At 42.8% G+C, this 17,293-nt stretch overlaps 1 protein-coding gene across 2 annotated transcripts in view; it reads left to right on the top strand.

Moving 5' to 3' along the window:
• Positions 1-16,075, top strand: part of nt5c1aa (5'-nucleotidase, cytosolic IAa) — a 78,315-nt gene extending 62,240 nt beyond the window's left edge. For both annotated transcript variants that reach the window (XM_071369021.1, XM_071369020.1), the window contains 4 exons: positions 1,038-1,167; positions 9,387-9,509; positions 12,031-12,215; positions 12,398-16,075. In XM_071369021.1, the coding sequence (XP_071225122.1) occupies positions 1,038-1,167; positions 9,387-9,509; positions 12,031-12,215; positions 12,398-12,754 (795 nt within the window). In that variant the 3' untranslated portion in view covers positions 12,755-16,075. The remainder of the gene's footprint in view (positions 1-1,037; positions 1,168-9,386; positions 9,510-12,030; positions 12,216-12,397) is intronic.
• The last annotated feature ends 1,218 nt before the right edge of the window (positions 16,076-17,293 follow it).

Raw genomic sequence — 17,293 nt, 5'->3', positions numbered from 1 at the left:
AAATTCAAGTCAATGTAGTCCTAAAAAAATATATTGAGTAAGAGGCAAAAAAAACTCTTTACCCAAAAGACTTTGAGAGACTGAATAGGACCTGTCGCAGTAACACACAGACACGTTCCGTGACTTGTTTTGGCTTAATGACCCATATCACATGGGTAAAGCATGCAACCGCAACCATGGAAACACAGTGGTACAAAGTGGCTGATGTTACATTGATTTAGAAGGTTTTAATCTCCCGGGTCTGAGATGGGACGCTTTCACTATTGATCTGTATGCCGAATGCTATTACCAGTGTACTGATTACATTACCCATAATCCTTTGCTCTCCCCTGCTATCCCATCAGGCTTTGGAGATGGGGATATTGATCTGTATGCCGAATGCTATTACCAGTGTACTGATTACATTACCCATAATCCTTTGCTCTCCCCTGCTATCCCATCAGGCTTTGGAGATGGGGATATTGATCTGTATGCTGAATGCTATTACAAGTGTACTGATTACATTACCCATAATCCTTTGCTCTTCCCTGCTATCCCATCAGGCTTTGGAGATGGGGATATTGATCTGTATGCTGAATGCTATTACAAGTGTACTGATTACATTACCCATGATCCTTTGCTCTTCCCTGCTATCCCATCAGGCTTTGGAGATGGGGATATTGATCTGTATGCTGAATGCTATTACCAGTGTACTGATTACATTACCCATAATCCTTTGCTCTCCCCTGCTATCCCATCAGGCTTTGGAGATGGGGATATTGATCTGTATGCTGAATGCTATTACAAGTGTACTGATTACATTACCCATGATCCTTTGCTCTTCCCTGCTATCCAATCAGGCCTTGGAGACGGGGATATTGATTTGTATGCTGAATGCTATTACATGTATACTGACTACATTACCCACAATCCTTTGCTCTCCCCTGCTATCCAATCAGGCCTTGGAGACGGGGATATTGATTTGTATGCTGAATGCTATTACATGTATACTGACTACATTACCCATAGATCTGTTTTCTCCTCTGCTCTTCCGTCAGGCGTTGGAGGCGGTGAATGCCCGCCTGAGAGAACTGTACCCAGAGAGTGAAGAACTGTTTGACATCGTCCTGGTGACCTATAACCACGCCCACGTAGGAGTCAGGCTCATCAATACCATCAACCATCACAGTGAGTCCCACACACACACACACTTAGCACACTCACACGGAGGCATATGCACGCGTGTTAGGATGCACCTGCATGAAACGGGCACAAGCACGTACTGTCCCACAATTCATAGCAAAACTAGCGTACACTCAAGAAGAGAGCACGTGTGCTGCCTCAGTCAACGTGTCACAGGTATCAGCGTCAGTTTACCCTGGTTCTCTCAGATCTGGGAAATATCAGCAGATGTAGGTTCTTGATTTGACCACCCGGTTTTTCAGTGGCTTCTAAAGTTTGTAAGTTCCACTTTAAAATATAAGACTTGATGTGCCCTAAAAACAAAAATGTATCAACCCCTACAACAATGTCCATTCATTATAATCCACACAATAATTCACATTTCCTGTTGCTGCAGGATTCTTTTCCTGCTGTGAGAAACAGGTCAAATTAAGACCCTACATCTGCAGCTTTCATTGAGTGCCTCGAATACTGCATACCGCTATATACTTCATCTAGAAGACTAGAACAGAAGGGTCCCGAAAGGGGTTATTCAGCTGTCCCCATGGGAAAACCCTGTTTGATTCCAGGTAGAACCCTTTCGGGTTCCATGTAGAACCCTTTCGGGTTCCGTGTAGAACCCTGTGGTTATAGATGGAAATCAAATGGGTTCTACCTGGAATCAAAAAGGGTTATTCAAAGGGTTATCCTATGTGGTCAGCCAATGAACCCTTTTACATTCTAGTTGGCATTTTTGTAGGCACAGATTGGGGATCGACTTACCCTTTACAAAGTCGGACTGTTCACCATTTCGGGGAAATAGCTAAACTGACCTGACATCTACGTACCACTTTCATGTAGAGTTTCCCAGATGCCATGAACCATATCTCTAATGGCTCTCTGTGTGTGTGAACGAACGCAAACCAGAAACCAAAGCCGTTTCCCAAATAATGGGTCAGGTCCCAAGGGTCCCGACCTGTCCCTCGTGGTTCGCGGCTGAAGCAAAGCCTTGGTTGTGGCAAGACAAAATGTATTTATGTGTTTTTATTTTTTATTGATGGGTCGCCAAACATATCCAAAAGACTTTTTTGTCACAACAATGAAAACAAGTTAGGGAAGTGGCTTCCTTCAGAGCTCCCAGATGCCTCCATGTCTTGTCATCTGATGCTAGATCTCTCCAGTGGTCCTCTGTGTGATCACACAACACGAACCACACTCCCTGACCTCTTGACATTTTCTCTAGAGAACACAATAAACAAACACGGACAAGATGGCCGCGCAGACGTCAAGGAGATTCGATTCTGTAATACAAACTGTTCTTTAGGGTCCATCCCAAATGAAACCCTTTACAGTGAACTACTTTTGACCAGAGCTCACACCGTATTACCTATATCAGTTACAGGTTAGTCATTTAGCAGATGCTCTTATCCAGAGAGACTTACAGGAGCAATTAGAGCCTTGCTCAAGGGCACATCGACAGATGTTTCACCTAGTCGGCTGGGGGATTCAAACCAGAGACTTTTCGGGTTACTGGCCCAACGGTCTTAACCGCTAAGCTACCTACCGCCCATAACCAAAAGTAGTGCACTATATAGGGAATAGGGTGACGTTCGGGATGAAGACCTATCGTGGAAGTGAATTAGGAGATGTCTATGCCACAAGTGCGTAGGTTTAAAAAAAGGCAGAAGTGATAAGTAGTGTTGGATGCAACTCGCCTTAATAGAAGATAGGGGCTTTTTTGGACACTCACACAGTATATACACTACCGTTCAAAAGTTTGGCGTCACTTAGAAATGTCCTTGTTTTTGAAAGAAAAGCACATTTTTTGTCCATTAAAATAACATCAAATTGATCAGAAATACAGTGTGAACATTGTTAATGTTGTATATGACTATTGTAGCTGGAAACGGCTGATTTTTTTATGGAATATCTACATAGGCGTACAGAGGCCCATTATCAGCAACCATTACTCCTGTGTTCCAATGGCACGTTGTGTTAGCTAATCCAAGTTTATCATTTTAAAAGGCTAATTGATCATTAGAAAACCGTCTACTGCTGCGTCCCGAATGAAACCTTATTCAATCAATCAATCAAATGTATTTATAAAGCCCTTTTTACATCAGCCGAAGTCACAAAGTGCTGTACAGAAACCCAGCCTAAAACCCCAAACAGCAAGTAATGCACACTGTTCAAAAGTAGTGAACTATACAGGGAATAGGGTGCTTTTGTGATTCAGGCTGTGTATGAGCAGGTGAGATTTGACGTCCTTGTGTGGACATTGGATTGGGTCTTTGACAACATAGTGTAGACATTGGATTGGCTCTTTGACAACTTAAGGTAGACATTGGATTTGCTCTTTGGGGTGTGTGACAACATAGTCGCTCCATGCATCTACCTTACATAAATACATGGAATGATTGGCATGTTCTGTAATGTGGAACATAATTTATGTAGCATACATTAAAATACCAGTGCCCCTGTTTGCAGGAGAGAGAGAGATCTGATTCGAAAAACCCCATCAGAATCAGTATAGAAATCTCCCCTCTTAGAGAGCTATCAAGTTGCAAGGGAATTAGATTTCAGTTTCATAAAATCTTCTCAGGACACACAACTTCTTGTAAAATTATGTTTATTCATGTTTTCTCTAAAGGATACTGCTGTGAGAAGGCTTAACTACAGGCATAAAAAACACTTTGATGTCTGGATGTCAGTGAAGTTGTTCCAGTATAAGCAATCATATACCTAGCAGTCTAAAGTATATTACGGCAGAAGACTGGTGCTACTGTGCTGTCAATGTGCTGTATCACCAGGCCTCGTCCTGTCAATGTACTGTATCATCAGGCCTCGTCCTGTCGATGTACTGTATCATCAGGCCTCGTCCTGTCAATGTACTGTATCATCAGGCCTCGTCCTGTTAATGTACTGTATCATCAGGCCTCGTCCTGTTAATGTACTGTATCATCAGGCCTCGTCCTGTCAATGTACTGTATCATCAGGCCTCGTCCTGTCAATGTACTGTATCATCAGGCCTCGTCCTGTCAATGTACTGTATCATCAGGCCTCGTCCTGTCAATGTACTGTATCATCAGGCCTCGTCCTGTCGATGTACTGTATCATCAGGCCTCGTCCTGTCGATGTACTGTATCATCAGGCCTCGTCCTGTCAATGTACTGTATCATCAGGCCTCGTCCTGTTAATGTACTGTATCATCAGGCCTCGTCCTGTTAATGTACTGTATCATCAGGCCTCGTCCTGTCAATGTACTGTATCATCAGGCCTCGTCCTGTCAATGTACTGTATCATCAGGCCTCGTCCTGTCAATGTACTGTATCATCAGGCCTCGTCCTGTCAATGTACTGTATCATCAGGCCTCGTCCTGTCGATGTACTGTATCATCAGGCCTCGTCCTGTCGATGTACTGTATCATCAGGCCTCGTCCTGTCAATGTACTGTATCATCAGGCCTCGTCTTCTTACGGCTAGGGTCCTTTTTCAGAATTTCCGCCTGACTGACGTGCCCAAAGTAAACTACCTGTTACTCAGGCCCAGAAGCCAGGATATGCATATAATTGGTATCATTGGATAGACAACACCTAGAAGTTTGTAGAAATGTTTAAATAATGTATGAGACTATAACATAATTGATATAGTAGGAGAAAATCCAAAGAAATACCAAACGGAATATATATTTTCCTTTTTTTAGATCCCATGCTCTTTCAATGGAAAGCTATGGGTCCATGCAATTCCAGCTACCAGATTGTAATTCCTATGGCTTCCACTAGATGTCAACAGTATTTGTTCAAGGTTTCAGGCTTGTTCCTTCGAAAACGAGGAAGAATTTAGAGTTTTGGTACTGAGAGTTACAGTTGGAAATCAGTCTGTGCGCACGCAACGAAGAGGATGCACGCTTGTTAATTTGACTTTCCTATTGAACATACTTCTTTCTGTATGAAAGTTGAATGATCGGATTACTGAAATCGATGGCGCCAACTAAACCGACTTTTTGAGATATAAAGGAAACTATCTAACAAAATGACCATTCATGTTGTAGCTGGGACCCTTGGGATTGCAAACAGAGGAAGATTTTCAAAAAGTTAATTATTATTTAATCGCTATTTGTGATTTTATGAAGCCTGTGCTGGTTGAAAAATATGTTGATGTGGGGCGCCGTCCTCAGACAATCGCATGGTTTGCGTTCGCCGTAAAGCCTATTATTGGACAACGCAGTTAGATTAACAAGAATTTAAGCTTTTAACCGATGTAAGATACTTGTATGTTCATAAATGTTTAATATTACGAGTATTTATTTGAATTGCGCGCCCTCCAATTTCACTGGATGTTTTCGAACAGATGCCTAGCCTCTAATATATATCATCAGGCCTCATCCTCACCCCAGATCAATAAAAACGTAATAGAAAGACAATGATGAGGACATGAATGAACACGTGACATAAAGACGACAATGAATGGTTTAATATGAAGAATAACATCAATGATTGGGCCATCCCCAGAGTAGGATATCAGAGAGTAACATCAATGATTGGGCCATCCCCAGAGTACGATATCAGAGAGTAACATCAATGATTGGGCCATCCCCAGAGTACGATATCAGAGAATAACATCAATGATTGGGCCATCCCCAGAGTACGATATCAGAGAGTAACATCAATGACTGGGCCATCCCCAGAGTAGGATATCAGAGAGTAACATCAATGACTGGGCCATCCCCAGAGTAGGATATCAGAGAGTAACATCAATGATTGGGCCATCCCCAGAGTACGATATCAGAGAATAACATCAATGACTGGGCCATCCCCAGAGTAGGATATCAGAGAGTAACATCAATGATTGGGCCATCCCCAGAGTACGATATCAGAGAATAACATCAATGACTGGGCCATCCCCAGAGTAGGATATCAGAGAGTAACATCAATGACTGGGCCATCCCCAGAGTAGGATATCAGAGAGTAACATCAATGATTGGGCCATCCCCAGAGTACGATATCAGAGAATAACATCAATGACTGGGCCATCCCCAGAGTAGGATATCAGAGAGTAACATCAATGACTGGGCCATCCCCAGAGTAGGATATCAGAGAATAACATCAATGACTGGGCCATCCCCAGAGTAGGATATCAGAGAGTAACATCAATGACTGGGCCATCCCCAGAGTAGGATATCAGAGAGTAACATCAATGATTGGGCCATCCCCAGAGTACGATATCAGAGAATAACATCAATGACTGGGCCATCCCCAGAGTAGGATATCAGAGAGTAACATCAATGACTGGGCCATCCCCAGAGTAGGATATCAGAGAGTAACATCAATGACTGGGCCATCCTCAGAGTAGGATATCAGAGAATAACATCAATGACTGGGCCATCCCCAGAGTAGGATATCAGAGAATAACATCAATGACTGGGCCATCCCCAGAGTAGGATATCAGAGAGTAACATCAATGACTGGGCCATCCCCAGAGTAGGATATCAGAGAGTAACATCAATGACTGGGCCATCCCCAGAGTAGGATATCAGAGAGTAACATCAATGACTGGGCCATCCCCAGAGTAGGATATCAGAGAGTAACATCAATGACTGGGCCATCCCCAGAGTACGATATCAGAGAATAACATCAATGACTGGGCCATCCCCAGAGTAGGATATCAGAGAGTAACATCAATGACTGGGCCATCCCCAGAGTAGGATATCAGAGAATAACATCAATGACTGGGCCATCCCCAGAGTACGATATCAGAGAATAACATCAATGACTGGGCCATCCCCAGAGTACGATATCAGAGAGTAACATCAATGACTGGGCCATCCCCAGAGTAGGATATCAGAGAGTAACATCAATGACTGGGCCATCCCCAGAGTAGGATATCAGAGAATAACATCAATGACTGGGCCATCCTCAGAGTAGGATATCAGAGAGTAACATCAATGACTGGGCCATCCCCAGAGTAGGATATCAGAGAGTAACATCAATGACTGGGCCATCCCCAGAGTAGGATATCTACCATGCTTCAGTACTTGTTAATGCAGCATGTCCCCCGAGCGGTGGGTCAGACGGGACCCATTTCTCCTGGGTTGGGGCTGTATGATGAGGATCTATCATAAACGTTTTGATGTGTTTCTCTTCATCTTGATGATCTCAAGACTGTTGGAAACAAACAAAAAAACATGTCCCTAAAAAAAAATATGAATATTTTTTTTTATTTGAAGGGGACAGCGGAGCGCTTGAGTGAGATGGGTTAAGAGTCATACCCCTCTTTCCCAAAATAAAACGCTGCAGACAACTAATCCTCTTAGGACATAATAACTTTTTCAGGTCCCACCCTTTAGTGAATGATCTCCACAGTCTCCTTTCCTCCTGAACAAACATCATTCTTCCCTTCTCCTCCCATCTTCCCCCCCTTCTCTCTCTCTCTCTCTCTCTCTCTCTCTCTCTCTCTCTCTCTCTCTCTCTCTCTCTCTCTCTCTCTCTCTCTCTCTCTCTCTCTCTCTCTCTCTCTCTCTCTCTCTCTCTCTCTCTCTCTCTCTCTCACTCTCTCTCTGTCTGTCTCTCTCTCTCTGTCTGTCTCTCTCTCTGTCTCTCTCTGTTTCTATCTGTCTCTTGATCCATGTTGAGCTCCTCCTCTTCCCGCTCAGTACATCTTGGCCCAGGAGTCAGGACTAAAGATTAAATCAGCACATTGCTGTAAACCTGTATCAGATTACATTCAGCAGCTACCTCCCTCCACCCCCCCCCCCTCCCTCCCTCCCTCCATCCCTCCCTGGTTCTCTCTCTCCCCCCGAACCTCCCTCCCTCCCTCGCTCCCTCGCTCCCTCCCTCCCTCCCTCCCTCAGCCTACTGTATCCTACCCCCTACCTCACCCTCTCTCTCCTCTCCTGATTATGCTCCTTCACGCTGAATATCCCCTTCTTCCTCTTCCAGGAGATCTCCTCTTCTCTCCTCTGCTCTCCCTCTGCTCCCCTCTCCCTCTGCTCCCCTCTCCCTCTGCTCTCCTCTCCCTCTGCTCCCCTCTCCCTCTGATCCCCTCTCCCTCTGCTCCCCTCTCCCTCTGCTCCCCTCTCCCTCTGCTCTCCTCTCCCTCTGCTCTCCTCTCCCTCTGCTCCTCTCCCTCTTCTCCCCTCTCCCTCTGCTCCCCTCTCCCTCTCCTCTCCTCTCCCTCTGCTCTCCTCTCCCTCTGCTCTCCTCTCCTTCTGCTCTCCTCTCCCTCTGCTCCCCTCTCCCTCTGCTCTCCTCTCCCTCTGCTCCCCTCTTCCTTCTGACTCGACAGTTCTTGCACCTTACCTCAGATGACACTGTGTATTGCTAAATGCCAATACTATACTGAGAATCTGCCTGTGTCCCAAATGTCAAACCTATTCCCTACTTTAAAAGTAGTGCACTAGATAGGGAATAGGGTGTCATTTGGGTTGCAGATAATTAGACACCCTCCCTAGGGATATGACATTTAACATGCATTTATTGGTCAATTACACACACAGTCCAACCGAAATAGGACTTCCGCTTTCAACCCAACCCATTTGAAAGACACATATTCAGGTTTTGGGGAGATGCAGGGTGGGGGGGGGGTTCGCCCGACAGGGAGCCGAGGGAGCTGTTGTTGTGGGGGGGTTTAGTGCCTTGCTCAAGTACACAACAGCAGGCCATGGCATCTAGGAGTTGATACCAGCAATCCTCCGGTTGCCAAATCACACCCTGACAGATTTTTCCCATCGGAACACCCCGAATCCGAAACTGGCAACCCGGCGAATGCTGGCCCGCTCTCTAACCGCTAGGCTACCTGCCACCCCTTCAAGCTTCTATAAATGTCCTTAGCCTTTCGGCCTGGAAGGTTGGCTAAAGGGTTTTAAAGGGCTTTGTCGCATGCTATCTTTTAGGACGAGCTCACACTTTTTCTCAAGGGGAATAAATGACAAAAGACACAGATCGAGGATCAGCTTTACTCTTTCCAAATTCTAACCTTAACCATTAGGCCTAGGAAGAATGCAATCTGATCTCAGAACAGTGCCAAAAGGGGTAACTTAAATTGACTAGCGTAGCACGGCAAGATTTTAATGGTGACCTCAGGTTGTTATCTACTGACCGGTGTCATTTTCATGAAACACTTATGTGGAGAAAACTGTGAGGAGATACCTGAACTTGATCCATAAGAATTGCTTCTGATCGTTTTCCCTTCTGCTGCCCTTATGACCCACATGGGATTGTATTCCTGTGTTTTCTCTCTGTCTCCCAGATCTGTTCATTGAGAGGTTCTGTATGACGGGAGGCAGTTCCCCTATTGGCTACCTAAAGGCGTGGCAGACCAACCTGTACCTGTCTGCTGATGCTGAGAAGGTCAGAGAGGCGCTGTCTGAAGGTGAGTCACACCAGACTGACTGACTCCTGTCTTCACCTGTATATTACATCACATCCCTTCCACTGTAGCATGGAACCCGAGACCAGAGTAAATGTATTGTGGACAAACTCAAAGGTCAACTGTCCGTCCTGGGGTGATATTGAACAGTTAACCTTCAGAGTGGGACAGGCACACAGTGTCAATAGTTTGAATTACTGCAAACAAAAGGTCACACACTTTAAAGTGTAATTTAAAGCCGTGGTATTCAACCGTGGGTCCGAGGTACTGCAGGGGGGCAGCGATACAATATATGAAAGAAAAGTCAAAATTGTTTGATGTTTTTTTTAAATCTGACACAGCGGTTGCATTAAGGAGAAGTGGATCTATAATTCCATGTATAACACTTGTATTTTCATCAACATTTAGAATGAGTATTTCTGTATATTGATGTGGCTCTCTGCCAAATCACCGGATGTTTTGGAAGCAAAACATTACTGACCATAACGCGCCAATGTAAACTGAGATTTTTGGATATAAATATGAACTTTATCGAACAAAACATACATGTATTGTGTAACATGAAGTCCTATGAGTGTCATCTGATGAAGATCATCAAAGGTTAGTGATTCATTTTATCTCTATTTCTGCTTTTTGTGACTCCTGTCTTTGGCTGGAAAAATGGCTGTGTTTTTCTGTGACTAGGTGCTGACCTAACATAATCGCATGGTATGCTTTCGTCGTAAAGCCTTTTTGAAATCGGACACTGTGGTGGGATTAACAACAAGTGTATCTTTAAAATGGTGTATAATACTTGTTTGAGTATGTTTGAGTAATTTTAATTATGAGATTTCTGTTGTTTGAATTTGGCGCCCTGCACTTTCACTGGCTGTTGTCATATCGATCCCGTTAACGGGATTTCAGCCGTAAGAAGTTAACTTCTTCAGGAGTGGTGGGTGCCCTGTGGGATGGTTGAGCTAACGTAGGCTAATGCGATTAGCATGAGGTTGTAAGTAACAAGAACGTTTCCCAGGACATAGACTGATATTGGCAGTAAGCTTAAATTATTGTTAATCTAACTGCACTGTCCAATTTACAGTAGCTATTACAGTGAAAGAATACCATGCTATTGTTTGAGGAGAGTGCACAGTTTTGAACATGAAAAGTTTTTAATAAACTATTTGGGCAGTCTTGATACAACCTTTTGAACAGAAATGCAATGGTTCATTGGATCAGTCTAAATCTTTGCACATGCACTGATGCCATCTAGTGGCCAATATCTAAATTGCACCTGGGCTGGAATAATACCTAATAATGGCCTTTCTCTTGCATTTCAAACATGACGGTACAAAAAAAATACAAAAAATATGTTTTTATTTTTCTTTTTCTTATCTTTTACCAAATCTAATGTGTTATATTCTCCTACCTTAATTTCACATTTCCACAAACCCCAAAGTGTTTCCTTTGAAATGATACCAAGAAAATGCCTATCCTTGCTTCAGGGACTGAGCTACAGGCAGTTAAATTTGGGTATGTTATTTTTGGCGAAAATTTAAAAAAAGGGGCCGATCCTTAAGAGCTTGTCTCAATGTTTTCCCTCAGGCATTGCAACGGCCACCATGTTAATCTTTATCTATGTTTTCCCTCAGGCATTGCAACGGCCACCATGTTAATCTTTATCTTTATCAATGTTTTCCCTCAGGCATTGCAACGGCCACCATGTTAATCTTTATCTTTATCAATGTTTTCCCTCAGGCATTGCAACGGCCACCATGTTAATCTTTATCTTTATCAATGTTTTCCCTCAGGCATTGCAACGGCCACCATGTTAATCTTTATCTTTATCAATGTTTTCCCTCAGGCATTGCAACGGCCACCATGTTAATCTTTATCTTTATCAATGTTTTCCCTCAGGCATTGCTGCGGCCACCATGTTAATACTAGTCTTATCAATGTTTCCCCTTCGGCATTGCAGCGGCAACCATGTTAATATTAATCTGTCTCAATGTTTTCCCTCAGGCATTGCAGCGGCCACCATGTTAATATTAATCTGTCTCAATGTTTTCCCTCAGGCATTGCAGCGGCCACCATGTTAATATTAATCTGTCTCAATGTTTTCCCTCAGGCATTGCAGCGGCCACCATGTTAATATTAATCTGTCTCAATGTTTACCCTTCGGCATTGCAGCGGCCACCATGTTAATATTAATCTGTCTCAATGTTTTCCCTCAGGCATTGCAGCGGCCACCATGTTAATATTAATCTGTCTCAATGTTTTCCCTCAGGCATTGCAGCGGCCACCATGTTAATATTAATCTGTCTCAATGTTTTCCCTCAGGCATTGCTGCGGCCACCATGTTAATACTAGTCTTATCAATGTTTCCCCTCAGGCATTGCTGCGGCCACCATGTTAATACTAGTCTTATCAATGTTTCCCCTCAGGCATTGCTGCGGCCACCATGTTAATACTAGTCTTATCAATGTTTCCCCTCAGGCATTGCAGCGGCCACCATGTAATATTAATCTGTCTCAATGTTTCCCCTCAGGCATTGCAGCGGCCACCATGTTCATGTCCAATAAGCTGACAGAGGTATCGCAGACGCAGCTGAGAGTGGCCTTTGACGGTGACGCTGTCCTCTTCTCTGACGAATCAGAACGCATCTTCAAGGCCCAGGGCCTCGACGGGTTCTTCCAGCACGAGAGAGACAACGAGGACATTCTACTGGACCGTGTATGTTGTGTCAGAAAAAAAATGCATTGGATTGTTATCATTGTTATGATTGAGATTCCTGTAACTCTCTGCTTATTATAACCACCCCCCAAAAAGCCTTTATTCTTTATCCCTCTCCTCTCCTCTCCTTTCCTCTCCTCTCCTCTCCTCTCCTCTCCTCTCCTCTCCTCTCCTCTCCTCAGGGACCTCTTAAGGACTTCCTAGCATCCCTTGGCAAACTCCAGAAGAAGTTTTATGCTAAGGGCCACCGTCTGGACTGTCCCATCCGTACCTACCTGGTGACGGCCCGCAGCGCAGCCAGCTCAGGGATCCGTGCCCTGAAGACCTTGAGAGCCTGGGGCCTGGAGACGGACGAGGCTCTCTTCCTGGCCGGGGCCCCCAAGGGCCCGATGCTGGAGAAGATTAGGCCCCACATCTACTTTGATGACCAGATGTTCCATGTGGAAGGGGCGGCGGAGATGGGCACGGTCGCGGCTCACGTACCCTACGGGATCGCTCAGAAGCACCCACATAAGAAGTGCCTGAACACAGGGAAGTAGACAGTGGAGGGAGAGAATAAGATAAAGATTGAAGAGACTAAGAGAGAAGAGAGACCTGAGATGAAAGACTTTTAGATAGGGAGATATAGAGTCATGTGGAACATCTGATCTTCCCCGGGTCATTGTCACAAACAAGAAAGGGTTATTTTTAGTCAGTGAGTTTCGTAAAAACTAAGGTAGATCAATAACAATGAAGACAATGAAGAAAGTCTGTAAAGTTTTGGTAATGAAATACTCCTAATAGACAATAATTGAATTGTGTTGATTACAGTATGTGCTTTTCACCAGATTTCAGAAGTGTTTGTGTTGTACATAAGTGGGGCAGTTTCACCTCCTGTGTGTGCAGCCGTTATAATCATCCTTAGGAGTGTGTTATCATAAGCACTTTGGTTGGACACGGGAGAGTTGATACAGGAACATCGGAGAGTTCTACATACCTGATACAAGAACAGAGGAGAGTTCTACATACCTGCTATAGGAACAGAGGAGAGTTCTACATACCTGATATAGGAACATCGGAGAGTTCTACATACCTGATATAGGAACAGAGGAGAGTTCTACATACCTGATATAGGAACAGAGGAGAGTTCTACATACCTGATATAGGAACATCGGAGAGTTCTACATACCTGATATAGGAACATCGGAGAGTTCTACATACCTGATATAGGAACATCGGAGAGTTCTACATACCTGATATAGGAACAGAGGAGAGTTCTACATACCTGATATATTAACAGAGGAGAGTTCTACATACCTGATATATTAACAGAGGAGAGTTCTACATACCTGATATATTAACAGAGGAGAGTTACATTTACATTTAAGTCATTTAGCAGACGCTCTTATCCAGAGCGACTTACAAATTGGAAAGTTCATACATATTCATCCTGGTCCCCCCGTGGGGAATGAACCCACAACCCTGGCGTTGCAAGCGCCATGCTCTACCAACTGAGCCACACGAGACCAGTTCTACATACCTGATATAGGAACATCGGAGAGTTCTACATACCTGATATAGGAACAGAGGAGAGTTCTACATACCTGATATTGGAACAGAGGAGAGTTCTACATACCTGCTATAGGAAGAGAGGAGAGTTCTACATACCTGATATAGGAACAGAGGAGAGTTCTACATACCTGCTATAGGAAGAGAGGAGAGTTCTACATACCTGATATAGGAACAGAGGAGAGTTCTACATACCTGATATATTAACAGAGGAGAGTTCTACATACCTGATATAGGAACAGAGGAGAGTTCTACATACCTGATATAGGAACAGAGGAGAGTTCTACATACCTGATATAGGAACAGAGGAGAGTTCTACATACCTGATATATTACCAGAGGAGAGTTCTACATACCTGATATAGGAACAGAGGAGAGTTCTACATACCTGATATAGCCTGTCAACAACGAGCTTTACTTTCCCATATGACTTGAGCAAATGCATTGACTTGAACTGAACGTGTTTCATTTTCCTCAACATTTCTGGGATGTAACATGTATCCTGTGCTATTTTTAATGGTCGATTCATGGTTGTGGTTGTAGCGAAGGGAATAGGCTACAGTAGCTCTTACAACTCTCCACAATCCGTCCTAAGAAGAAGAAGACAGAGTTGAACTCTTGATAGTCACCAGGATGATATTTTACAAGATGACGAATGGCAACTGGACTGTCCCAAAGGACTCTGGTGTCTTAGATTCAAAACACATGGATGAGACTGATGACTGACACTGAACGACGTGGCAACACCTCAAAAGTGTCCCGAAATTGGGAATCGATTCTATAATTTATTTATAGATTTATAGAATCAAAATCAAGTGCAGAAATATAAAGCCATGATCCAGAAGCCCAGAGAATTCGGGTGAAATAACTATATTTGACAGTTGCACGACAAGACATACCTACTAACGTATGTAGCACACGTGGAAACATTTACGTGGCGTAATGTAGTAATAGACCTTATTTGTTTGTGTGGAATTGTCTCACTGTGGAAAAAAAAAAAAATATTCAATAATGAATAGGTCACGTGCATGCTAGTCATCTTCCCGAGGATAACAAATAACACAATAGTATTATCTCACAAAGTCTTCTCCAAAGCCATAAATACCAACCATAATTGTTTTTCAATCTCTGAGTTTCCATTGGTGCCTTAGTTCTAATACATGTAGTAGGTGTATCACGTGTCTGTTCTGAGGAAACACGAGATGATCAATAAAGTTTTTACGAATTCAACTGCATCACAGCACTAAGGAGGAAGTGCTAAGGAAGTGCCTGGTTGCATCCTAAATGGGAACCCTATTCCGTATGTAGTGCACTACTTTTGACCAGAGCCCTATGGGTCCTGTTCAAAAGTAGTGCACTATCTAGGGGATAGGGTATGTAAGCATGTAACAGTAGTCTAAAACGGCTTCCTCACGTCGTTTCCCTCCATCGTCACTGACGTTAAAGTTCTTGACAAATTCTTTGTAGGAATTCTCCGTATTGCTTCACTGATGCATCTTAAGACTTGCAGTACCTGATACTACAGTCTACATTGTCAACTCGGTCATACGGTGAAATACGTTGAAATACGTTGAAATACGTTGAAATACGTTGAAATACGTTGAAATACGTTGAAATACGTTGAAATACGTTGAAATACGGTGAAATACGTTGAAATACGTTGAAATACGGTGAAATACGTTGAAATACCAGCAATGTTCCTAGAAAAGCTTAGGGAATGAATTTGTGTTAAATGACATGTTGAATAGAAGTGTAATTAAAGATCTCCGTTGTCATACATTTAAATGCATAGATATGTTTTTTTTGTTCTATGGTCTGTAGAAATACATTGAAAAGACTAAACAATCAAATGTGGCTTGAAATATATGTTTTTTTGTATTTGAAGGGGGAGAAATATATGTAATTTAGTATTTGAAGGGGAAAAATATAAGTTATTTAGTATTTGAAGGGGAGAAATATATGTTATTTAGTATTTGAAGGGGAGAAATATATGTAATTTAGTATTTGAAGGGAAAAATATAAGTTATTTAGTATTTGAAGGGGAGAAATATATGTTATTTAGTATTTGAAGGGGAGAAATATATGTCATTTAGTATTTGAAGGGGAGAAATATATGTAATTTAGTATTTGAAGGGGAGAAATATATGTAATTTAGTAGCTCAATGCACCACACCTATAGACAAAGACCATGTAGTTCTACCAGAGATACATTTTTGGTCACGTTTTATTTGGATAGTCTGGATTTTCCATGTGGACATGCTCTACCTGGTCATACTATAAACATACTAGCTGTTAATAAAGTGTTACCAAATATTTTGGCAGTTTCGCTGTCTAAACATTATGCTACATCCCCCCCCCTGAATATTATAACGATGAAGTCTCTTTGACACGGAAACACAGAACAGTCAACCTGGATGTGCGTACTGCATGGAAGGAAATAATCGATGCTCAAAATGTTTTTTCTAAGGAAGGACTTTTCGATTTAGTTTTGACAAAAAGATGATTATTTAAATGTGTCACTATGTATTTGGTTAGATATCTAGTGCTGCTGTTGATGTGTTTACATGGTAATTACAACAACCAGTTAGTGTAACTACAGTACAACACTTACCGTGTTACATTATAGCTGTGGCTAAAATGATTTTATGCTCCTCGTCAACCATTGTGGACATTATGGGGACATGTATTACAGATGATTATTCAAGCGTTCGCTAAATGACAGATATTATTATATAGAATGGGTCATTTTAGTTTGTCAATAACATATACGGTATTTTATAACAACAGAACATTCCACGGAAAAACTAGAGAAGTTTGGAATGAGTCCCGTCACCATTTTGATTTAACTTTATGTACAGTGGGAAGAAAAAGTAAGTGAACCCTTTAGAATTACCTGGATTTCTGCATAAATTGGGTCATAAAATGTGATCTGATCTTCATCAAAGTCACAACAACAGACAAACACAGTCTGTTTAAACTAATAACACACAATTATACGTTTTTCATGTCTTTACTGAACACACCGTGTAAACATTCACAGTGCAGGTTGGAAAACGTATGTGAACCGTTGGATTTAATAACTGGTTGACCCTCCTTTGGCAGTAATAACCTCAACCAAATGTTTTCTGTAGTTGTGGATCAGACCTGCACAACAGCCAGGAGGAATTTTGGACCATTCCTCTTTACAAAATTGTTTCAGTTCCACAATATTCTTGGGATGTCTGGTGTGAACTGCTCTCTTGAGGTCATGCCACAGCATCTCAATCGGGTTGAGGTCAGGACTCTGACTGGGCCACTCCAGAAGGTGTATTTTATTCTGTTCAAGCCATTCTGTTGTTGATTTAATTCTGGCTTTTGGGTTGTTGTCCTGTTGCATTACGTAACTGCTGTTGAGCTTCAATTGGCAGACAGATAGCCTTACATTTTCCTGCGAAGTGTCTTGATAAACTTGGGAATTCATTTTTCCGTCGATGATAGCAAGCTGTCCAGGCCCTGAGGCAGCAAAGCAGCCCCAAACCATGATGCTCCCTC

The sequence above is a fragment of the Salvelinus alpinus genome, chromosome 26, assembly GCF_045679555.1.
Source record: "Salvelinus alpinus chromosome 26, SLU_Salpinus.1, whole genome shotgun sequence".
Classification (NCBI taxonomy): domain Eukaryota; kingdom Metazoa; phylum Chordata; class Actinopteri; order Salmoniformes; family Salmonidae; genus Salvelinus; species Salvelinus alpinus.
Note: the sequence above shows the minus strand (reverse complement) of the source record. Positions and strands in the feature narration are given on the sequence as shown.